At 43.6% G+C, this 25,619-nt stretch overlaps 1 protein-coding gene across 9 annotated transcripts in view; it reads left to right on the top strand.

Moving 5' to 3' along the window:
- Window positions 1–25,619, top strand: part of LOC139554899 (receptor-type tyrosine-protein phosphatase U-like) — a 297,039-nt gene that overhangs the window by 200,263 nt on the left and 71,157 nt on the right. For all 9 annotated transcript variants that reach the window (XM_071368151.1, XM_071368154.1, XM_071368152.1 and 6 more), the window contains exons 5-10: window positions 3,758–3,873; window positions 16,789–16,960; window positions 18,133–18,311; window positions 18,526–18,640; window positions 21,314–21,634; window positions 23,403–23,512. In XM_071368151.1, coding sequence (XP_071224252.1) covers window positions 3,758–3,873; window positions 16,789–16,960; window positions 18,133–18,311; window positions 18,526–18,640; window positions 21,314–21,634; window positions 23,403–23,512 — 1,013 coding nt within the window. The remainder of the gene's footprint in view (window positions 1–3,757; window positions 3,874–16,788; window positions 16,961–18,132; window positions 18,312–18,525; window positions 18,641–21,313; window positions 21,635–23,402; window positions 23,513–25,619) is intronic.

The following is a 25,619-nucleotide window of genomic DNA, read 5'->3' as shown; positions in this document are numbered from 1 at the left end:
AGACAAGGACAGAGGCTTGTAAAGTAATCAGCGGAGGCGAAGGCACTGCTCTCAAAGCCAGAGAAGGTTCTGAGAGGCTTCTGGCATGTGGACACGTGTCTGATTTCCCATGGCCACGGCTGCACTATGCCGCTCCTTTTGTCCCGGTCGACCAGACAGCGAGCTGGTGACCTTTATCTTCCTGACTGCTCAGCACGTCGCTCCGCTCGCCGCTCTCGCGGTCACCAAGACGAGCCCACTCTCTCAGAGCTAATGTACTGTTCCAGGAAACATACACACACACACACTGTTCCAAGAAAACAGCAGGCAGCAGGCGACCGGGTGAACGGACTCTCGTCACATGTGGTTTCCTCTTCCTCTCCACCAAGGCATGACGAGAACAGCAGTACTCTGAGGTCTCTAACTGGACCATAATGTCACATGGTGCTGCTCTTAGAGATTTCCCCATTATAGCTAACCCGCTCCCTTAGTGAAATCCCCCCACCCCCCTCCCTTAGCTCTCAGTGCAAACCCCCCCCCCCAACCCCCTTGCTTATCTAAACCTGACCGATTGCCTCTATAGCGGACCCTCTTTGTCTCACCCACAGCAGTCTGATACACCATTGTGTTTCTTTGAGATATTTCCTAGGTAAAACCTCCCTCCTTCAGTGCAGCCCCTCCCTACCTACCCATGCCTCTACAGGGTACCTGACCGTTCTCCTCCTGAGCCACTCACCTGCTGTCCCCAGACCCATTACCTCTACGGGAGAGCAGGCTCAGTGAAAGCCTGTGTCCCAAATGGCAAGTAATGCCGACATACAGAAAGAGAGCCCTCAGCTCATTCTGCTGTGCTGACAATGTGTGACAGAGTGTATAGGAGTGGTGCTGAGGCCTGTCACAGTTTCCATTGACCACCACTGACCCTTGTAGACTTCAGGGAACATTGAGCCAACCAAATCCGTAATGGACGCTAGCGGTTGGTCTCGAGCCAAGATGGCCCCTGCCTTGGCTCTCTGTAAAGGGATAATCCACAGTGAAAAGCAGAAACTGCGGACCGGGAGGAAATGTTAATGACTGATAATGGAGGGCGTTAATGAGCTCATGAAATTCAGATAGCTTTTACCACCTGTTAAAAGACAGCCAGACCTTTATAAATCATTCACAAGTTCATCTCTCTCTCTTTCTCTCCATAAACCCTCTCCAAAACACCAGAGATAAGCTCAACTCATCTTAAACTTTTAACACTTACTCTCTGTCACCTGAATGTCGGCCAGCATGCTTTCATTTCCATGGTTATATGGGACCCATTGCTGAGTTAGAGTGGTCGCCAGGGCCCTCTGTGTGTGAATAATGTGTGTGTGACGGGTACGTCTCTTGGCACTGATGCAGATGTCATCTCCCTGGCCCCCACCGTCCCCATTAAATAATCAACACTCTCATTAGGAGATGCTGCGGCTGTCAGGGCCCTCCACGGAACCTCTTTAACACACACACACAACACACACACACACACACACACAGAACACACACACACACTCCAAGCTGGCACGATGCCCCCTAAGGCAGCAGAAATAACTTGTTTGGCCTGCAGCAGATACAAATCGAGTCTCTTTTATATTCACATTCCAACATGCTTGACATTTCTGTTATTTTCCCCAGTGTCACTATCATTATTCCAAACACATGTTGCGTTCCAATGAAATCTCTGTCAAATTGAAGTTTGTTTGGATGTAAAAATGTGACTTGCATAATGTGGCCTGCCTACCAAGAGACTGAACTAGCTAGCGTGCATGTGTGCTGAAAGACTACCAACAACGAGCAGAAATCAATTTAGCAACAGCTCGTCCCTCGATGCGCTTATTGGAGAGAGAGAAAAGAACGAGAGAGGAAAAGAGAAATGAGAGAGGTGGGCAGATGTCCGTTTCCATGGAGACTCATGATAGGAGTGTCAGGTGTACGGAAGACAGCTGGACAGATGTCTCTCTCTTCCCCTCCTCTTCTGTTCCTCTCTTCATATTTTCCTATTTCCCTCACTCTCTTTTCATCCCATCCTCGCACTTTTCTGTGCAGGATAAGAAAGGACCGTCAAATACTGTGGTGTTGTGGTGTTATTTTAAAGTCATTCCCCACCTGCCCAGGGACAACAGGTGTAAACTAACCGTGTACATGAGCTAATTCTGGCACATTTACATCAACGTTGATTCATGTTCACTATGTCCCCTGTCGGAAAAACAGGAATAAAGCTGCTAAAGCGAGTAAAAGTGAAGGGGAAAAGTGTCGTGGTTGCTTACCACTGAGTGACAGAACACACTGTACACACACCCAGTGGCTTTGAGCAGGTGCTGGATAAATAAGTAGACGCGCTGTGATACACTCCCGAGTATGTGTTTTCGTGACAGGGTTTCATCTGTTCACTAGTCCGTCTCTGTACAGTCTGAGCCACCACCAAGGCCTCATCACATTATTCTCAGTATAGAGTGTTTTGCGCTCATAGTCACACAAAACTCAACTGGGTAAAGTACTCGCACATCTATTGAGGGGCTCGCTTTGCAGGTGTAAAAGAATACCAGATGCTTGCAAAAGTATCACTTTCTATTTCTATGCTACAATGTTTCTGTCTCCCAGCCTTTTCCTCTTGAGTTGCTACTGTATAGAGCTCACCAAATAATACAATTGTTCCTGTAGTATAGACCTACCATTAAGGTAAATCACTGGAAACATTTGTACAGATTTTATGGGTTTATTTAAATGATATCGTCATTTCAATGCATCAGCATATCAGAATAGTATAACACTATGTAAAACGCTCTTCACTAAGTTGAATCTAACATCTCAGGTAGGCAATGATCCAAGTGCCTTAAACATTCCGAAAGGCTATACACGGATGATGTTCTGGGTCAGTTTGACACAGTACAGTAAGTACATCATAAATACATGCTTTTAACCCCCTAAAATATATGTCCAGTAGCTGAGGATGTCCTATTTTGTATGCTGTTTTTGCTAAGTTGATAAACCCGACTGTTCAACATTTAGAGCCAAATGTTTGATACACGTACCGAAGTCAGAAATCAATCAAATTATGACATTTATGACATTTTTCGCTCATTTATAGTCAAACTTCAGATCACTGTGTCACGCCCTGACCTTAGAGATCCCTGTTTATTCTCTATATTTTGGTTAGGTCAGGGTGTGAATAGGGTGGGTACTCTAGGTTTTGTAAATCTATGTTTTCTTTTTCTTTGTTGGCCTAGTATGGTTCCCAATCAGAGGCAGATGTCTAACGTTGTCTCTGATTGGGGATCATACTTAGGAATCCCTTTTTCCCACCTTCAGTTGTGGAATCTTGTCTTTGTTTGGTTGCATGTATTTTGCACGACAAAGCTTTTCGTTTGTTGTATTGTTTATTGTTTTTTTTGCTGGTTCACATTTTAATAAAATATGATGAACCCAAATCACGCTGCGCCTTGGTCTACCCTTAACGACGGACGTTACACCGTGTGTGTGTGTGTGTGTGTGTGTGTGTGTGTGTGTGTGTGTGTGTGTGTGTGTGTGTGTGTGTGTGTGTGTGTGTGTGTGTGTGTGTGTGTGTGTGTGTGTGTGTGTGTGTGTGTGTGTGTGTGTGTGTGTGTGTGTGTGTGTGTGAGAAAGACAGGACAGGACAGGACAGAGAACCCTCCCTACTGGAGGTAAGGATGGAGGTGTGTGTGTGTAGTCATATGATAATAAGGAACTGTCAGTGCATCAGTATCACAGAGGATCTCTCTCTCTCTCTCTACAGACAAGGTTCCCCACTTCTCTCGGCTGGGGGATGTGGAGGTCAATGCAGGGCAGAATGCCACCTTCCAGTGTGTCGCCACGGGCAAAACTACAGAGACAGAACCCTTCCTACTGGAGGTAAGGATGGAGGTGTGTGTGTGTGTGCTTGCGGGCGTTGCCACCTACAAGACACACATACATGGAGACATTCCTGATGGAGGAGAGAGTACAGACTGATGGAGGATAGAGTACAGACTGATGGAGGAGAGAGTACAGACTGATGGAGGAGAGAGTACAGACTGATGGAGGAGAGAGTACAGACTGATGGAGGAGAGAGTACAGACTGATGGAGGAGAGAGTACAGACTGATGGAGGAGAGAGTACAGACTGATGGAGGAGAGAGTACAGACTGATGGAGGAGAGAGTTCAGACTGATGGAAGATAGAGTATAGACTGATGGAGGAGAGAGTACAGACTGATGAAAAATAGAGTACAGACTGATGGAAGATAGAGTATAGACTGATGGAGGAGAGAGTATAGACTGATGGAGGGGAGAGTACAGACTGATGGAGGAGAGAGTACAGACTGATGGAGGAGAGAGTACAGACTGATGGAGGAGAGAGTACAGACTGATGAAGAATAGAGTACAGACTGATGGAAGATAGAGTATAGACTGATGGAGGAGAGAGTATAGACTGATGGAGGGGAGAGTACAGACTGATGGAGGAGAGAGTACAGACTGATGGAGGAGAGAGTACAGACTGATGGAGGAGAGAGTATAGACTGATGGAGGAGAGAGTACAGACTGATGGAGGAGAGAGTACAGACTGATGGAGGAGAGAGTACAGACTGATGGAGGAGAGAGTACAGACTGATGAAGAATAGAGTACAGACTGATGGAAGATAGAGTATAGACTGATGGAGGAGAGAGTATAGACTGATGGAGGGGAGAGTACAGACTGATGGAGGAGAGAGTACAGACTGATGGAGGAGCGAGTACAGACTGATGGAGGAGAGAGTACAGACTGATGGAGGAGAGAGTACAGACTGATGGAGGAGAGAGTACAGACTGATGGAGGAGAGAGTACAGACTTTTGGAGAAGAGAGTATAGACTGATGAAGGAGAGAGTACATACTGATGGAGGAGAGAGTACAGACTGATGGAGGAGAGAGTACAGACTGATGGAGGAGAGAGTGTTGACTGATGGAGAAGATAGTATAGACTGATGGAGAAGATAGTACAGACTGATGGAGGAGAGAGTACAGACAGACTTTTGGAGAAGGGAGTATAGACTGATGGAGGAGAGAGTACAGACAGACTGATGGAGGAGAGAGTACAGACAGACTGATGGAGAAGGGAGTATAGACTGATGGGGGAGAGAGTACAGACTGATGGAGGAGAGCGTACAGACAGACTGATGGAGAAGGGAGTATAGACTGATGGAGAAGGGAGTACAGACTGATGGAGGAGAGAGTACAGACAGACTGATGGAGGAGAGAGTACAGACAGACTGATTGAGAAGGGAGTATAGACTGATGGGGGAGAGAGTACAGACTGATGGAGGAGAGAGTACAGACTAATGGAGAAAATAGTACAGACAGACTGATGGAGAAGAGAGTACAGACAGGCTGCTGGAGGAGAGAGTACAGGCTGATGGAGGAGAGAGTACAGACTGATGGAGGAGAGAGTACAGACTGATGGAGGAGAGAGTACAGACTGATGGAGGAGAGAGTACAGACTGATGGAGGAGAGAGTACAGACTGATGGAGGAGAGAGTACAGACTGATGGAGGAGAGAGTATAGACTGATGGAGAAGATAGTACAGACTGATGGAGGAGAGAGTACAGACTGAAGGAGAATAGAGTACAGACAGACTGATTGAGAAGAGAGTACAGACTGAAGGAGAAGAGAGTACAGACAGACTGATGGAGAAGAGAGTACAGACTTTTGGAGAAGGGAGTATAGACTGATGGAGGAGAGAGTACAGACTGATGGAGAAGAGAGTACAGACTGATGGAGAAGAGAGTACAGACAGACTGATGGAGAAGAGAGTACAGACAGACTGATGGAGAAGAGAGTACAGACATTTGGAGAAGGGAGTACAGACTGATGGAGGAGAGAGTACAGACTGATGGAGGAGAGAGTACAGACTGATGGAGGAGAGAGTACAGACTGATGGAGGAGAGAGTACAGACAGACTGATGGAGGAGAGAGTACATACAGACTGATGGAGGAGAGCGTACAGACTGATGGAGGAGAGAGTACATACTGATGGAGGAGAGAGTACAGACAGACAGATGGAGGAGAGAGTACAGCCATACTGATGGAGAAGGGAGTATAGACTGATGGAGGAGAGAGTACAGACTGATGGAGGAGAGAGTACATACTGATGGAGGAGAGAGTACACACAGACTGATGGAGGAGAGCGTACAGACTGATGGAGGAGAGAGTACATACTGATGGAGGAGAGAGTACAGACATACTGATGGAGAAGGGAGTATAGACTGATGGAGGAGAGAGTACAGACTGATGGAGGAGAGAGTACAGACTGATGGAAGAGAGAGTACAGACTGATGGAGGAGAGAGTACAGACTGATGGAGGAGAGAGTACAGACATACTGATGGAGAAGGGAGTATAGACTGATGGAGGGGAGAGTACAGACTGATGGAGGAGAGAGTACAGACTGATGGAGGAGAGAGTACAGACTGATGGAGGAGAGAGTACAGACTGATGGAGGAGAGAGTACAGACTGATGGAGGATAGAGTACAGACTGATGGAGGATAGAGTACAGACTGATGGAGGATAGAGTACAGACTGATGGAGGATAGAGTACAGACTGATGGAGGAGAGAGTACAGACTGATGGAGGAGAGAGTACAGACTGATGGAGGAGAGAGTACAGACTGATGGAGGATAGAGTACAGACTGATGGAAGAGAGAGTACAGACTGATGGAGGAGAGAGTACAGACTGATGAATGAGAGAGTACAGACTGATGGAGGATAGAGTACAGACTGATGGAGGATAGAGTACAGACTGATGGAGGATAGAGTACAGACTGATGGAGGATAGAGTATAGACTGATGGAGGAGAGAGTACAGACTAATGGAGCAGAGAGCACAGACTGATGGGAGAGAGAGTACAGACTGATGGAGGATAGAGTACAGACTGATGGAGGATAGAGTACAGACTGATGGAGGATAGAGTACAGACTGATGGAGGATAGAGTACAGACTGATGGAGGATAGAGTATAGACTGATGGAGGAGAGAGTACAGACTGATGGAGGAGAGAGTACAGACTGATGGAGGAGAGAGTACAGACTGATGAATGAGAGAGTACAGACTGATGGAGGATAGAGTACAGACTGATGGAGGATAGAGTACAGACTGATGGAGGATAGAGTACAGACTGATGGAGGATAGAGTACAGACTGATGGAGGATAGAGTATAGACTGATGGAGGAGAGAGTACAGACTGATGGGAGAGAGAGTACAGACTGATGGAGGAGAGAGTACAGACTGATGAAGGATAGAGTACAGACTGATGGAGAAGAGAGTATAGACTGATGGAGAAGAGAGAACAGACTGAAGGAGAAGAGAGTACAGACAGGCTGATGGAGAAGAGAGTACAGACTTTTGGAGAAGGGAGTATAGACTGATGGAGGAGAGAGTACAGACTGATGGAGAAGAGAGTACAGACTGATGGAGAAGAGAGTACAGACTGATGGAGAAGAGAGTACAGACAGACTGATGGAGAAGAGAGTACAGACATTTGGAGAAGGGAGTATAGACTGATGGAGGAGAGAGTACAGACTGATGGAGAAGAGAGTACAGACTGATGGAGGAGAGAGCACAGACTGATGGATGAGAGAGCACAGACTGATGGGAGAGAGAGTACAGACTGATGGAGGAGAGAGTACAGACTGATGAAGGATAGAGTACAGACTGTTGGAGGATAGAGTACAGACTGATGGAGGATAGAGTACAGACTGAAGGAGAAGAGAGTACATACTGATGGAGGAGAGAGTACAGACTGATGGAGGAGAGAGTACAGACTGACCATTGCCCTGCTCTCCTTCGGGCTTAAAGATGGAATCCTCATCAGGGAAAACAGAGCCATTCTCCGCCCCATGGCTGTTGTTATAGTTTTGTTGATTAACCTTAACTTCATACCCATCCCGGATCCGGGAGCATCCTCATCAAAAAAGCTGACTAGCATAGCCTAGCCTAACGGGACAGGGATATCATATAATATAATTTCTCGAAATCACAAGTCCAATACAGCAAATGAAAGATAAACATCTTGTGAATCCAGCCATCATTTCCGATTTTTTAAATGTTTTACAGCGAAAACACAATATGTATTTATATTAGCTAACCACAATAGCCAAACACACAACGGCATATTTTCACCATGTTTCCACCGCATAGGTAGCCTTCACAAAACCCACAAATAGAGATAAAATTAATCACTAACCTTGAACAACTTCATCAGATGACAGTCTTATAACATCATGTTATACAATACATTTATGTTTTGTTTGAAAATGTGCATATTTATAGCTACAAATCCTGGTTTTACATTGTAGCCACCATCACAAATAGCACCAAAGCAGCCAGAATAATTACAGAGAGCAACGTGAAATACATAAATACTCATCATAAAACATTTATGAAAAATACATGGTGTACAGCAAATGAAAGATAAACATCTTGTGAATCCAGCCAATATTTCCGATTTTTTTAAGTGTTTTACAGCGAAAACACAATATATATTTCTATTAGCTCATCACAATAGCCAAACACACAAAGGCATTTATCCACCGCCAGCATAGATTTCACAAAAACAGCAATATAGATAAAATTAATCACTAACCTTTGGACAACTTCATCAGATGACAGTCTTATAACATCATGTTATACAATACATTTATGTTTTGTTCGAAAATGTGCATATTTAGAGCTGCAAATCGTGGTTATACATTGTGAATATGTTGCAACAATTCACCAAAATCTCCAGAGATATTTTGGACAGTCACCTAATCTAATCAAAGAACTCATCATAAACGTTACTAAAAAATACATGTTGTACAGCAAATGAAAGATACACTGGTTCTTAATATGGAACTATAGGGGGTGCTGTTCCGCATTAGCATATTTGGGTCTCCAAATTAAACTGCCTCGTGCTAAATTCTTGATCGTACAATATGCATATTATTGTTATTATTGGATAGAAAACACTTTCTAGTTTCTATAGCCGTTGGAATTTTGTCTCTGAGTGGTACAGAACAATATCTACAGCACTTTTCATGACAGGGGTCAGATTTCAGAAATTTTTACCCCTGATCTGGAGTCTGTTTTTAAGGCGACAGTGAATGCTATGAAGAAACCGACACTGCCTACGTCTTCCTCTGGGTGTCTGTACGTCATCACGTTTTGAATGGAGTCTATTGCACAATCACAGCCACTATAAAACACGAAAACGTAGAAGTACCGCTCTCTCCCTGCATGCGTCATGCGCAAAATGGACATCAGACCTGCCTCCTTCCAAATCGTTTTTTAGAGAGTGATATTTCTCCGGTCATGTTTTCAGTCGTTATAGTTGTTAAAAACATCATAATGTAGTTAATTTGAATCGTTTTATAGCAATTTATATCCGTTTAGTGCGATTTTGAGGAATTTCTTTGTTGTGCACTCTGAAACTTTGGACACGTTTCGGGGTCCCGTTCGATCGTTAGTGGATATTTCGAAGGACAGAGGACATCTATCGACCAAAAGAAGATTCGACCCAAGAAAGGATTCTTTGCCCAAGATTCTGATGGAAGAACAGCTCACGGTAAGAACAATTTATGATGATAAATCGTGTTTCTGTCGATAAATGTTAAACGTTTATGTCGCCATCTTGTTTGCTATAGCTTCGCTTGGCGCAACCTGTATTGAAAAGTAAGGATAATTTAAAAAATGTAAATCAGCGGTTGCATTAAGAACTAATTTGTCTTTCGATTCCTGTCAACCCTGTATTTTTTAGTCAAGTATATGATTAGCTTTCAATTAAACTAGATCACTCTGATAGATGACGTCAGACATATTGAGGCTTGATTTCCTAGTATTTTTATTGTGTAACCACGGTTTTGTATGGCTAAATATGCACCTTTTCGAACAAACTGTATATGTATGTTGTAAAATGATGTTACAGGAGTGTCATCGGAAGAATTCTGAGAAGGTTAGTGAAAAAATTAATATATTTTGGCGGTGATTACGTTATAGCGCTCTTTGGCTGTAATCGATGCTCTGGTAACGTTTTCACATGTGGTATGCTAACTTATCGATTTGTGTTTTCGCTGTAAAACGCTTAGAAAATCTGAAATATTGTCTGGAATCACAAGATCTGGGTCTTTCCATTGCTATGCTTTGTCTATTCTTATGAAATGTTTTATTAAGAGTAAATTGGTCATACACGTTGCTCTCTATAGTAATTCTAGTCGTCTTGTGATGGTAGGTGCAATTGTAAACTGTGATTTCTACCTGAAATATGCACTTTTTTCTAACAAAACCTATCCTATACCATAAATATGTTATCAGACTGTCATCTGAAGAGGTTTTTTCTTTGTTAGTGGCTATCAATATCTTAGTTTAGCCGAATTGGTGATAGCACCTGAAGTAGTAAGAAACTGATGGAGTTAGAAAAGTGGTGTATTTTGCTAACGTGTTTAGCTAATAGATTTACATATTTTGTCTTCCCTGTAAAACATTTTAAAAATCTGAAATGGTGGCTTTATTCACAAGATCTGTATCTTTCATCTGGTGTCTTGGACTTGTGATTTAATGATATTTAGATGCTACTATCTACTTGTGAAGCTATGCTAGCTATGCTAATCAGTGTGTGGGGGGGTGAGGGGTGATCCCGGACCCGGGGTAGAGGCTCGTTAGAGGTTAATGCAACCGCTGTGTTAGATTTTTAAAAATAACTTTACTACAACATACAAAATGCATTATTGTGAGACAGCGCTCACATATTCTCCGCCCTGTTGGATTCTACATATTCCACAGAAATACGAAATAACATCATAAATTGTGTCTTACTTTTGCTGAGCTTCCATCAGAATGTTGTGCAAGGAGTCCTTGGTCCAGAATAAATCGTTGTTTGGTTTTAGAATGTCCATTTCTTCTGTCGAATTAGCAACCTTGGCTAGCCATGTGGCGCAAACATGCCCATCTTCTCTTGGCGCAAAGAATTCGCAAAGAATTCCAATTCCAAAAGTCCCAATAAACGTTGAATAAACTGATCAAACTCGGTTGAAAAATCCTTCTTTATGATGTTTTTCTCATATGTATCAAATAAAATCAGAGCCGGAGATATTCGCCATGTATACCGAACGCTTTTCAGAAGACAATATGGAGCTCCTTCGCGCGCCGTGGAAAACTGACAAAAGGGCTGACCTGTCACTCCAAAAGCTCTTATTCGGCCTCAGATCAAGCTAGACACCCCATTCAACCTTCCACTGCCTGTTGACATCTAGTGGAAGGCGTATGAAGTGCATACATATCGATAAATAAAAGCCAGTTGAATAGGCAGGCCCTGAAACAGAGCCTCGTTTTCAGATTTTTAACTTCCTGTATGGAAGTTTGCTGCCAAATGAGTTCTGTTTTACTCACAGATATAATTCAAACAGTTTTAGAAACTTCTGAGTGTTTTCTATCCAATAGTAATAATAATATGCATATTGTATGATCTAGAACAGAGTACGAGGCCGTTTAATTTGGGCATGATTTTTTCCAAAGTGAAAACAGCGCCTCCCTATTGACAATAAGTTTTAAGCAGAGGGGAGTGTTGCGTAGCGTGTTAAAAAAAATGCATTACATATGCTGATGTTCTATCAAGCGCACAATGTTGTTTACTGTTACTTCTTTGTTGTTGGAATATTGCAAACAGACTTGGCAGTTTCACCATCAAGGATTCCAGATTTATAAATGCATAGAAGTGTGCTGTTCTTTCTATGAGGTCTGATATATCCTTCAGTGAATTAAAGATAGACCCAGCAGTATGACATCATCAAACACAGAGGGCCGGGTCCCTGCATACAGACTACTGTTTGTGTGGCCTTTTTTTTTTCATGAAGTGATCTTTCCAAATGGTTTACATTTCTGCTGCATGAATTTGAGCTAATATTAGTTAACTGGAACCTGGGTCTGAAAGCCTCCACTCTCTCTCTGCATCGTTGAAGCGAAGTGCCTTTGAAAAGATAGATGAGGCAAGAAGGACGGAAGGAGGGAAGACGACGCATTCCTCCATTTTCTTTCCGTCTCCTCTCCTCCTCTCTTTCTTTCTTCTGTATTGAGGTATTTTGTATCCAAAGCCTCTCCTCTTTCAAGAGTTCAACAACCTACCATTTTAATCCTTTCTGTTGCTTTCTGACGCAGACACAGACAAACACATACACGCAGTCTCACACGCACAACCAGGCCCACACACACACTGTTTGGGGTGGTGTCAGATACTGTCACGATCGTGTGGAAGAGATTCGGACCAAAACGCAGCATGAGGAAAATAAGCCATCTTCTTTTAATAAATGAACGAAGATGAACATGAAACAAAAACACCTACAAACTACCAAAACAATAAACGACCGTGAAGCTAATAAACGTAGTGCACAGACAAGCAACAAACGTTAAACAAGACAACTACCCACAAAAGCCTACTGCCTATGGCTACCTTAAATATGGCTCCCAATCAGAGACAAATGAATGACAGCTGTCTCTGATTGAGACCCAATCCAGGCAGCCATAGACATGACTAGACAACCTAACAATACTCTATCCCATACACATACAACACCCATAGACTACCCAAAGCACACACAACATACAATGCCCACCCCAACTCACGCCCTGACCAACTAAACATAATCAAAATAACATAAAAATAGGTCAGGAACGTGACAGATACACATATTTCACTTTTGCATGTAAAACAATCACCACTGCTGCACATGTTGCCACTGTTTGAATTACAAAAAGTATTTTTTTTAGAACGAGCAGCGCTCATAAATGCGTTGGTGACACAAGCACAGGGAAAAGGCAACAAGAAGCTTGCCGGTAGCTAGAGCACCAGATCCATGAGAAGGTTTTATCTAGTGTACCGCTATGTCCTACGACCGGTGATGGGTGTGGATGTCTGGTTCAGGTCCCAGGCTCCCAATGACCTACATGAATATTTATTTACAAGTTCATCGCAATTTGCTCTTTAGCGCTATCTGTTTAGTACCTGATGGAGGACACCCAGAAGACCTGTGCAATTCAGCACCCCAGGATGGTCCATTTACTTTGTTCTGTGAAAATCATGTGATGAAATCCTGCAATTTCATTGCTGCTGTGTAATAGCTGGCTATACAATCCAAGCCTGGGCAGAGTAGTAGTTAACTGAACAGCTTGTTTTGAACAATATCATTTTGAACAGTAAAATGTACACAAATTAACAACACATTGAATTATATATTTTGTTGAAAAATACAACAACATCAAAAATATGTATTTTTTTTTTTTTTTGACCAATCACAAGTGGGGCACGCCCCTAATGCTCTAATGGACGGGCTGCCCTGGTTGAAGTGCATCGCTTCTACAAGGATGCATGACAGTACTAACACCCATATTGGATTGAACACGTTTTACACAATACACATATGGTGAACTGAGCTATAGTCTCCCAGTTGAAACCAGATTCCAACGTTTGCTCTGACTCTTTACTCAGGAAGGTTAGAACGGATTGGTAACAGCAGGGAGGAACAATTGTCACACCCTGACCATAGTTTGCTTTGTATGGTTTTATGTTTTGGTTGGTCAGGGTGTGATCTGTGTGGGCATTCTATGTTGTATGTCTGGTTTGTCTATTTCTGTGTTTGGCCTGATATGGTTCTCAATCAGAGACAGGTGTTTTGCGTTGTCTCTGATTGGGAACCATATTTAGGTAGCCTGTTTTGTAGTGTGTTTGGTGGGTGATTGTTCCTGTTTGTGTGTTCATCTGGTCTGTGTTCACTAGTTCGGGACTGTAGCGTATTCGGTTCTTTCTGTCAGTTTGTTGTTTTTGTTCGTTGTTTAAGTAGCCAATTAAAATATGGATTATCATCACGCTGCAGTTTGGTCCTCCTCTCTTTCACCCGAAGACAGCCGTTACAACAATATGTTTCCCCAACCCGTTATTGTCTTCTGTTTATGTATTAGCTGTGTACTGTTCCAATCTTAACACCATGTTTCTCTGTTTTTCTCCCCTCAACTCTGTAATTGTGTGTGTGCATGCGCGTGTTTCTCTCTTATTCTCATTAACAGTAATTGCTACTTTCTGTTTGATCTCCTCTGCTGTGAGGGGACTCTCTCTAGACCTACTGAGTGTTTTCTCCTCACTCATTTGTGTGTTTAAATAGTCCAAACAAATTGTTTGCAGAATAATTCTTATTCAATTAATCTGTATTACCTTCTTTTGTCTTTCTATCAGAGAGTTTTACTTGTTCTGTTTCTGATTCTGTTTTGATCTTTAGACAACGTCAACATTTGTTTGTGTTCAGTTGGAAATCCTGAATTAATGAATGATTTACCACAGAAACTCATTATGGGGTGATATGGGGCTTAGGGGAAGATAGGGGGAGAGATGGAAGACACACAGGTTTAATACTGGATGTTTTCATTTGTATGACAAGCTGTAGGATTGTCTGTTTGTTTTGACTGAATGAATGTACATTGAGATGTGATGGGGCTGTGTGTGCGCACACACACACACACACACACACACACACACACACACACACACACACACACACACACACACACACACGCACACACACACACACACACACACACACACACCTACAGTAATTAAAATGTGATCCAACATTGGCTTATGGAAGTGAAAAACCCAATTATACTTTTCACAACCACTAACATTGTCACTGAGGCAATAATCTATACATTTATGTTATATTACTCCCATAGGCAGTTTCATACTTTTGAGCAAATGTCCCCTCCCCCCAGACACTTACTGGTGAAAAGCATGAAGAGAAATGGGCTAGTTGATATAACATTCTGGACACATTATTCTGAGAGCGGAGCAGCATATAGCCTCCTGCACCTGGAAAAACTTCATGCTTTGTGTGTGTGTGTGTGACAGGCGACCCGTTGTCATTTCCTGTTCCCCTCGTTGATCCGAGCACTCTTGTGCCTCGAGCATATTAGTACGGGTTGTCTGCGTGTTGGCGTGTATGGATGTGTGTGACAGCTCTGTCAGCAGCCCGGCATGCAACCTCCACGTGCCAAGATGTTAGCTATGACATATATCATGTATTTATTATCTCCACCACCCATGGTACCCTCATCTGTCCCTCATCGTCTCCCTGTCTCTCTCCTTCCTTCCAACTCACAATCACATTATGGAGGGCTATATCTCATGGCCACACACATAGTAACAGTCAAAAGTTAGGACACATCTACTCATTCCAGGGTTTTCCTTTATTTGTAAAAAAAAATGTACGTTGTAGAATAATAGTGAAGACATCAAAACTATGAAATAACACATATGGAATCATGTAGTAACCAAAAAAGTGTTAAACAAATCAAAATATATTTCATATTTGAGATTCTTCAAATACCCACCCTTTACCTTGATGACAGTTTTGCACAATCTTGGCATTCTCTCAACGAGCTTCATGAGGTAGTCACCTGGAATGCAATTAACATGTGTGCCTTGTTAAAAGTACATTTGTGGAATATATTTCCTTCTTAATGAGTTTGAGCCAATCAGTTGTGTTTTGTTTTGACAAGGTAGGTGTGGTATACAGAAGATAGCCCTATTTGGTAAAAGACCAAGTCCATATTATGGCAAGAACAGCTCAAATAAGCATAGAGAAACAATAGTCAATCATTACTTTAAGTTATGACATTACTTTAAGACATGAAGTTCAGTCAACACACACACACACACACACAAACACACACACACACACTTGGTCAATCACACAGGACACACACACATAAACACACATGTTAAAATGCACACACACTTAGGAAATATGAAACTGGTTCTCATGAGGACTGCCACAGGAAAGGAAGACCCAGAGTTACCTCTGCTGCAGAGGATAAGTTCATTAGTTACCAGCCTCAGAAATTGCAGCCCAAATAAATGCTTCACCGAGTTCAAGTAACAGGCACATCTCAACATCAACTGTTCAGACTGCGTGAGTCAGGTCTTCATGTTGCTGTAAAGAAACCACTACTAAAGGACACCAATAAGAAGAAGATACTTGCTTGGTCCAAGAAACACGAGCAATGGACGTTAGACCGATGGAAATCTGTCCTTTGGTCTGATGAGTCCAAATTTGAGATTTTTGGTTCGAACTATCGTGTCTTTGTGAGACGCAGAGTAGGTGAACGGATGATCTCAGCATGTGTGGTTCACACATGAAGCATGGAGGAGGAGGTGTGGTGGTGCTTTGCTGGTGACACTGTCAGTGATTTATTTAGAATTCAAGGTACACTTAACTAGCATGGCTACCACAGCATTCTGCAGCGATACGCCATCCCATCTGGTTTGCGCTTAGTGGGACTATCATTTGTTTTTCAAAAAGACAATGACCTAACACACCTCCAGGCTGTGTAAGGGCTATTTGACCAAGAAGCAGAGTGATGGAGTGCTGCATCAGATGACCTGGCCTCCACAATCACCCGACCTCAACCCAATTGAAGAATATAAAATATATTTTAGATGTCCTCACCATGTAGATAGTAGTAAAAATAAAGAAAAACCCTTGAATGAGTATGTGTGTCCTAACTTTTGACTGGTACTGTACATTATAATAAACATAACTGTCTGTGAAGGTTAGTTAGGGTAACCTGACTCTCTCTCTCTATGTGACTGTGTGTTGTGGGTGTGTTTATGGGCAGTGACAGAGGTGGTGTCTACACAGGTAAAGATGATCACCTGTGTATGGGTCAGTTAGCGTGACTCTCTCTCTCCCTCCCTCCCTGACCCCCCCCCCCCCCTCTCTGTCTCTCTTTCTCTTTGCAGCGTCGTAACGGTGTGGTTGTGGCGGCATCCTCTATCCAGCGTCTGAGCCACAAGCGTCTCATGGCCACCTTCCAAGTGGAGGCTGAGAGAGGGGAGCAGGACCTGTATCGCTGCATCACAGAGTCTGCCCGCGGAGCTGCCGTGTCCAACTTCGCCGAGCTCATTGTCAGAGGTATAGTACGGCCAGTCCGTATAGTCATGTTTATGCAGTGTGTACAGCATAGTATCGTAAATATGTGTCCGGCACACATGTCTAGCTATTGACAATGTTATGTCGTATAATGTGTCTTTGTTTACACACACACACACACACACACACACACACACACACACACACACACACACACACACACACACAAAAGGCACGTTTGTCCTGTAGCACACTGCACCACACACCACCTCCCCTATGACACCTCCAACCGACCATGACACCTAGCTACCATTCTGGGATATCTTAATACCCTCCTCCATATGTCCTACCTCCGTCCCCACCCAACAACTTCCAACAGCTTCTCCTTATGTGAGACATGCACACAAGCACTGGCTCACTTAGTCAATCACATGGACACACACACACATAAACACACGTTAAAATGCACACACACATAGAACATAGCAAAATCTTCTCTGTTCTACGTTCTATTGTGGAAACACGTGGAAACAATCTTTCACCAATGTACATATGTTGTATACTCTGTGTCAACAGTGTTTTTCACTGGACATGTTGCTGTAATGTGTGTGCGCGTGTGTCTCTTTGTCTAACGTTGAAAGGACATGCAGAATTACACACGCAATCACTCACGCAAATAATTCACATTCATTATGGTGAAAATTGCACATTCCCTTCCCTTCAAGTGCCTCTCAGAAATCACAATCTTAAAAGATTGTGTGAGTCAACGCTCTAGCCGAGCAGAAAAAAATCTAGGGAAATTATAAACAAGAAAAGCATGAAACATGCCTTGTTTTTCTTTAAGAGAGAAGAGAATTGTTGCTTTTTCTGTGGAAATGCGAATGTCTTTTTTTGGCGTACAACTATGGAACACTGGATGTCATTTGTATCTCTGTTCATTTGACAACAATTGATGATGTTTTTATAATTAGCCGGATCACTTGAGGATAGAAAGGAGGAGTTGACAGACGGTAGACAGTGCTACTAAACCATTGTTTCAGTTATCTTGTTAACTGTTCACTTCGTCAAGGACTGTATATGTCAACATCATCATATCGTGTAAAAGGCCTTTTGTTTTAACCTCCACTACGCCCCTGCAAGCACTCACTTAGTAATTAAAAAGTCCTCTGTATAACACTGTACTCTGGCCTCTCCCCCTTCCTTCACCCTGGTAGTGCCCCCCACCCCCATCGCTCCCCCCCAGCTGCTCCGGGCTGGCCCCACCTACCTGATCATTCAACTCAACACCAACTCCATCGTGGGGGATGGCCCCGTTATCCGCCGTGAGATCGAGTACCGGGCCAGCCAATCACCATGGTCGGAGACACACGGTGTGGGCTCGCTCACGTATAAGGTTTGTGTGTGTCTGCGTGTGTGTGTACGCGTAGAAGTTAATTTGCCGTTCAGCATTCTTTACAGGCTCTTAAAAACGGTTGTTATTAAAGAACTCTGAATTACTTTGCCGTTACAGTAAAAAAAAACATGAATGTTGAATAAACATTTGCTAAATGATATTCATGTCTTTGCTAAATATTTAAAAAAAAATGTTTACTCTGTTCTATTGTAAGGTGTGGCATCTGGAGCCGGACACAGAGTACCGTATCAGTGTTTTACTGACCCGACCAGGGGAGGGAGGCACAGGGGCGCCTGGACCCCCCCTGGTCAGCAGGACCAAGTGTGCAGGTGAGTTAGGGGGGCTGAACGGGTCTAAACCCAAACCTAGCTTCTGTTCTGTTCTATTCTGTTCTACTCTAGTCTACTCTTATCTATTCCCTTCCTTCAACTTTGTTTATCGCTTCAGGAACGGCACTGAGAGATCACATATAATAACATCCTCCATAACACCAGGACAACAACATTCAAACATATACTCTAATGGCCTGCTGTCCACCGGTTGAGAGGATGTGTGTGTGGATTATAGTGCTCAGTGGCTGATATATACGTAGGTACCTCTTTAGAAGCCGGTGTGTATGCATGGATAGGTACACCTAAATGATGTGTGTTGATTTAATTATATAGTAGAGTGAAGATCCTGCAACCTTCTCACAGCCACTACACTCCCCCTCACGTACACACCACACACACACACTTATCTGTACTTACTCTCCCCAGCGCTCAGTGCTCATCTTTATGAAACAGCTCCCTGTAGATGTGTCAAGTAGACCCACATGACGTCGTGTCATCTATCATAGTCTCTGATCCTTCCTGTCACGAGGCTCCAGCCGCCCACCTCCTGTCTGCTCCCCATGCCCAGATCTGAGTCTCAATCTCAGGGGAGAGAGCAGAGAGAGCCCTTGTGACACTACACACTCTAGATCAGGGGTGTCAAGTCTAACTAATTTTGCCCCGGGAGCCGTGTTCGGACTTCAACAAGTTCCGGAGCGCGCAATGAATATTGGTTATATTTCCTTGCCGTAAAAATGTGCCCAAATTTGTCCTCTATCCATTGTATTTGGAATTTGCGATACTCCCTGACTGTCTAGTGATTTTTAGTGAGCAGGACAGTGGAAAAACTATAAATATAGGTCCATTTTGATTTCAACACAGTTGGTTTTAGTCAATTTAAAGTATATTTAGTTTGTTTCCCCATCTGTAGGTTGGATTGGAACCCCTCGTGGGCTGGATCCGGCCCGCGGACCGTATGTTTGACACTCATGCTGTAGATCAATCTGTCTCATATCCCCTCTTCCTGTCCAGCTCAGAAAGTTTTCGGCTAGAAGCAGCAGCAGCCCTTGCCTATAAAACACATTTATCTGGTGCTATTTTATATTCTTTTTTTATACACCTACGTCCCCGGAGAGGAGGCTTTTCATGAATCCCTCTCCAGTTTTAACTGATGTAGTATAGGGATAGGGGTTTGAAATAATTTCACTATTTGAATAGTATTATGAATTTGGTCGGATATCCGGATATTCAAAATACGTGTTTTCTTTTACTTACCTTTTTAACCAGAGCAATGCTGCGACATGTCGTCAGCTTACCTCACTCATTGCAGGAGAACAAAGAAGAGTACTAAATCTCTGCCCAACTTCTATTATCATTCTATGGTCTTTTGGGGAGGCACATTGAGCAAACTGAAAACATGGGATCATTTCTTTTCTGACATGACGCGACTAGACCGTTCCCTCCCTCCATCTCTCCCCTCTGAGGCATAGTTGTGTATTACCCAGCTTCTTCCTATAAACATCAGAGGCTTTAACCTCTCTTAACCCATGACAGTGACTCAATGATTGGTCCAACTTGGACTAACAGACCTCTCCCCCATCCCTCCTTTCTCTCTCTCCTGAGGCTGTGATTGTGTCTGTAACAGCATGTGACCTGTAGGTCGGAGGACAGCCAGGCTGATTGTGTTCATAGCAACAGTTGACCCCTGGTGAGAAGGTGTCCTCTCTTTTAGCTCACTGACACCATGGTTTAAGACAAGAGGAGGAGAGGAGATGAGCTGGAGCCAGCAGAGCCCAGAGTGGGCTGACAGCCAGTCTGACATAACCCTCCACCCCATCCGCCCCTCCGTCCACCCTCCTCTCTCTCCCGCCCCTGGCTTGTCCCTTTGATTAGTGTCATCAACGTGAGTCTGTGGGCCTGGACGTCTGTTGGCTGCTGTGGGGTTGGTTTGGGCTGCAGGGTGGCATGCTGCTGAACAGACAGACAGAGACAGGGAGGGCAGCCTGGGTGGGTGGTAGAGTGATTAATATAATGATGAGCCATGCTTTCATATAGCATCTTTCCTAATGGGGTTCTAGTCTGCAGAGGGTGCATCCCAAATGTCATATAGTGCACTACTTTTGACCAGGGCCCATGAGGAAGTAGTGCACTATTAGAGGGAATAAGTTGCCAGACACAACCCTATCTTAGCAGCCTCTGTGGCTGCGGTCTGGCAGGCATGATATGATCCTGTTGGACATTATCGTGGCAGGGACACGAGGATTCGTCACCCCAGTCTCACACATGCCATCAGTAATTAGCTAGTTCTATATCACATCATCATAGGGCACTGTCTTTGGTCCTGGAGCTGAGCAGTCTGTACTCTGTAAGAATGAAGATATGAGTGAAATTATATAAAAAATGTGTTATTGTTGTACATCGCTCCCTCCTCCTCCCTTCTTCTCTCTCTCTCCAGGGTGCTTTAAAAAAAAAATTAAACAGCTTCCTGTGGTGAGTTTGGAATGTAAACATCGGAACTAACCGTCTGTCTCTTTCTCCATATCTTTCTATTTTTCTTCATCACTCCATCTCACACTGTCTTTCTATGTCTCTTTCTCTCTCTCTCTCTGTCTGTCTGTCTGAATCTCTCTCTCTCTCTCCTCTTCCACCCACCCCTCTCTCCTCCATCTCCCTCTCCCCTCCCCCTATCAGAGCCCATGCGTGCGTTGCGAGGCCTCACAGCCATAGAGATCCAGCCTCGTCAACTAGTCTTACAGTGGGAACCTCTGGGCTACAACCTGACGCGCTGCCACACCTACTCCGTCTCTCTCTGCTACCGTTACTCCACACCTGCAGGAGGCAGCGCAGGGAACAATGCCACAGTGAGGGAGTGTCTCTCCGTAGAGAGGAACCAATCACACTTCACCCTGAGGGACCTGCCCCCGTTCCGCTCCGTCCACGTCAGGCTGGCGCTGGAAAATCCAGAAGGCAAGAAAGAAGGCAGAGAGGTCACCTTTCAAACCGAGGAGGACAGTAAGTGGACTCTATTACCCAACATGCATTATAAAGTTGAAGTCTAGGGCAAGAAAGAGAGCAGAGAGGTCACCTTCCAGACTGAGAAAAACAGTGAGTGGACTCTATTACCCAGCATGCATTGTAGTTCATATGAAACCCAGAGAGTGTTGGATATTGACTTGCAGGATCAGCATAACTAAATGAAAGATCAGCCTTTTAAATGGAATCAGATGAAAAATGTATCAGTTCGAATCATGGCCACCAGCGAAATGGTGAGATGATTTTGCTTATCTTTCTATTAACATGTTCCTGTGTACAACAGCGGATTATATACATTTCACCGAGATGGATTTAAGTTGGAGGTCAGAGCAAATGTACTATGCAATAAAACATTGCTCACAGCAGTTCTTGACCTATTAGAGAGGATGGAAAGAGAGAGAGAGGCAATGCAAGAGTCAGCAGCATACCACGGTGCATCCCACTGCTGGCTTATCTCTGAAGGTTGGTCCTAGTTGATCCCTGGATGGGAGACTAGATGCCAGTAGGAGGCACACTTTCCTCTGGTCTAAAAAACTATATTTATCAATACCTCAGGGCAGACATTACTCTGTGTAGGGTGCTGTCTTTTGGATGGGATGTTAAATGGGTGTCCTGACTCTCTATGGTCACTGAAAATCCCATATCGTAAGAGTAGTGGTGTTAACCCCGGTGTCCTGGCTGCTAAATTCCCAATCTGGTCCTCATGGCCACCTAATCATCCCCAGCTTCCAATTGGCTCATTCATCTCCTCTCCCTTGTAACTATTCCCCAGGTCGTTGCTGTAAATGAAAATGTGTCAGTCAACTTGCCGGGTAAAATAAAATAAGAGAGTAAGATTACAATACATTGTATGAAATTGGTTGCATTTTGAAATCTTCAAATTGCAAGGTCCTCCCATGTGCTCCTGCTTATAATGTAATGCATTTCATAGTCAGTTGAACAGCTGCACTTGAAGTAAGCAAGCAGAGAGAGAAACGCAATTATCTCACCTTCCCAGAGCTCTCTTTGGGCAAGAAGAAAAATCATCAAAAAGACTACAGGGAGACCTAATACAATTACCTCTGTGTCATTTTTCGCACTCACAAATACACACATACGCATGCACAGATTCATGGGTCCCAGACAACCACAAGCCATTTGTCATCTCTAGGGCTTGTTGAACTTTCCCAACTCTGTCGCTGAACAAATCAACCGTGTCTTCAACATATGCACTGCCTTGTAAATAACACCAAATGCCCCGATTTTTCAGGCCCCTATTCGATCCATTGACTGGTTGTATTCCCAATGTCAAAACAAGAGTCCCTGTCTCAGACAAAGTCTCAGACCCATTTGGATTTCTTGTTTGCCCTGCCATTACACTGCGGCTGTTGTCCTCTGCTCCTCGCAGGGCTGTTGTGGAGAGAGAGAAAGGATACAGCAGGTTTAACTGTCAGCCACAAGGCAGTGCTCCAGACTCTATCTGCCTGAGACACAGTCTCAGAGCCAGAGAGACTATCAGACAGTCTGTTAGTTGACGAAACTTGCATGAACTGTAGCAGCAGCGTCTTTCAATCAGACACAGATGTACACGTAAACACACATGCACGCTTGCACCCAGGCACACAGTCATCAAATCTTCTGGTCCTGAAATCAGTTTGCCTGTCTTTAGGGCTGGAAACCGGATATAATTAGTCACTTCCTTCCTATAGGACCCCCTATTCAATCACCAGAGGGTTCTCTCAGAATGCTGTTGTGTTTTCTCTTCCAGTTCCTGGTGGCGTCGCCCCAGAGTCACTGACCTTCACCCCATTGGACGATATGATTTTTCTGAAGTGGGAGGAGCCTGTGGAGCCCAATGGGGTCATCACACAGTATGAGGTATGGAACATGCCCTCAACTTTCCCGTCTGCCTTTTTGCGATCACATATCTATCTCGAGATCAATCTTAATCTCTATCTTTCTCTTTTTTTCTCAATTCATAATTTGTGCTTATTTTATTGAGATTTATCTCTATCTGTCTCTAATTTCCATCAGCTTGACACAGAAGAGTGTGTTGTTGTGTTGTTGTTGTTTTTTTGTGTGGGGGGGGGTAGTTTTGGGTAAAAAAATACTAATCACAAGGTGTTCAGCAAACAATGTGTTTAATTTCGGAAATCTGTTACTCAATTACTCCCACAAATAAAAAAAGAGACATGATTGTGTCTCAATGCATAAAATTATTGTTATTTTCAAATTCAATCTCTTTTTGGGCTTAGTTGTGCTCAATTTGCAGTGTACAAATTATGGTCCTGGCCCATAAACCCTCCACTTCAACAAAAATTGGCTCGCGACTGAATCCAGTTGCCTTCCCGTGCAGTACAGACATGTGCCATGGTCATTAATAGGGAATGTATCCTCTCTTCCTCTCAAATGAAGGGTACTAGAAATATCCTGCCGGGAACTCTTCTCTGCATACACCCACAGCTCCTCTGCCTGGGTGGTGTGTAGCGCCAGCAGACAATGTCGAGAAGAGACCCCTTGATGTCAGGACGCTTCAAATAACAAAGAGAGCGCAGGAAGAGAGAGAGAGAGTAAGAGAGCAGGGAGAGGAGGCTTCTCTCGCTCTCTCTCTCTCTTTGTCTCTCTCCCTGTCTCTGTCTCTGTCTCTGTCTCTCTCTCTCTCTCTCTCTTTCTCTCTCTTTCTCTCTCTCTCTTTCTCTCTCTCTCTCTCTCTGTCTCTCTCTCTCTATCTCTCTCTCTGTCTCTCTCTCTTTCTCTCTCTCTCTCTCTCCCTCGCCACAGTGCAGGTCTCTGTATATGCTCCTATGCTAATGAGGCTAGTAGAGCCTCTGAGCCTCTGACTGCAGCCCTGCAATTATATAGAGACAAGCAGTATAATTACTTATTTGCCTAAAAGATGCTTTCACATGGGGCAAATTATTTATGTATATGTATCAGTGGCTGTCAGTGCCATTTATGGCCTTATTTCTATTAGAGCATGTTGGATGACTGTCATTCATATTCCATTCATACTGTTCAATATAACAGCGATAGGTTTAGGCTACTACATGATACTCAAATTTTCCCTATACCCATCATGAGGTTGCTACAACCTAGCCCATGAATGAAGGTTTACAACTTAGGTCCACACAGGTGGAGAGAAATATTTGAGATGACAGACAGTGACACATGGACAGACAGTGACACTTTCAACACCACCTTGCACACTCTTGCGTGCATCTAGCTTATCTAGGGTGTAATCATTAGTCCAACAGTTGCAAACAAGAGTTTCTATTGGACAAATTCAGGTATTTTTATCCCTATTTTGTTCGCTTCCGTTGAAGACACGATTTTCAGCAGAATCGGCGGAATGCATACACCCTTGTTCACTAATAAACACAGTTCACTTTCATAGCAGTCACGTTGTATTCCCTCTCACCCTTTCCCTTCGTTTGTGGACTTCAATGAACAAAACATCAGCTGTATGTGACCAGGCGAAAAAACCTTTCCAAGCCAAACCATGTCATAACCGCTACACACAGCCTACATCTTTGTCCCCATATTAGCTAAAGTAACGTCCTAGTCAACATAGCTAATAGAACTAATGCGTTAGTAGACCCACTACAATCATGCAGTTATGTTACAGTGTAACAGTGTTACACGGGCAGTCCCCGGTGGCATTAAATTAATAAAACTAAAAGCTTACCTTAGGTTGGAAGAGTTCCAGTGTTGTGTGGGCTAGTCATAGCCAGCTATCTAATACCCCTCTGTTTAATCCGGGTGTTTGAGTAACTAAACTAGCCAGCTGCATTTGCTAGCTAAGTAAGTGAAACTGAAAGTAAAAATAAATAAATGACAATCTCTCTCTCTCTTGCTTCTCCTTCATTTAAAAACAAATCTTTTTTGAAAACTGTTCAACTATTGTCTTTCTCTTTCTTTGAGGCAACTACTCACCACATTTTATGCACTGCAGTGCTATCTAGCTATAGCTTATGCTTTCAGTACT

This window comes from Salvelinus alpinus, chromosome 26, assembly GCF_045679555.1.
Source record: "Salvelinus alpinus chromosome 26, SLU_Salpinus.1, whole genome shotgun sequence".
NCBI lineage: Eukaryota > Metazoa > Chordata > Actinopteri > Salmoniformes > Salmonidae > Salvelinus > Salvelinus alpinus.
This window is presented reverse-complemented; position numbering and strand designations above follow the sequence as displayed.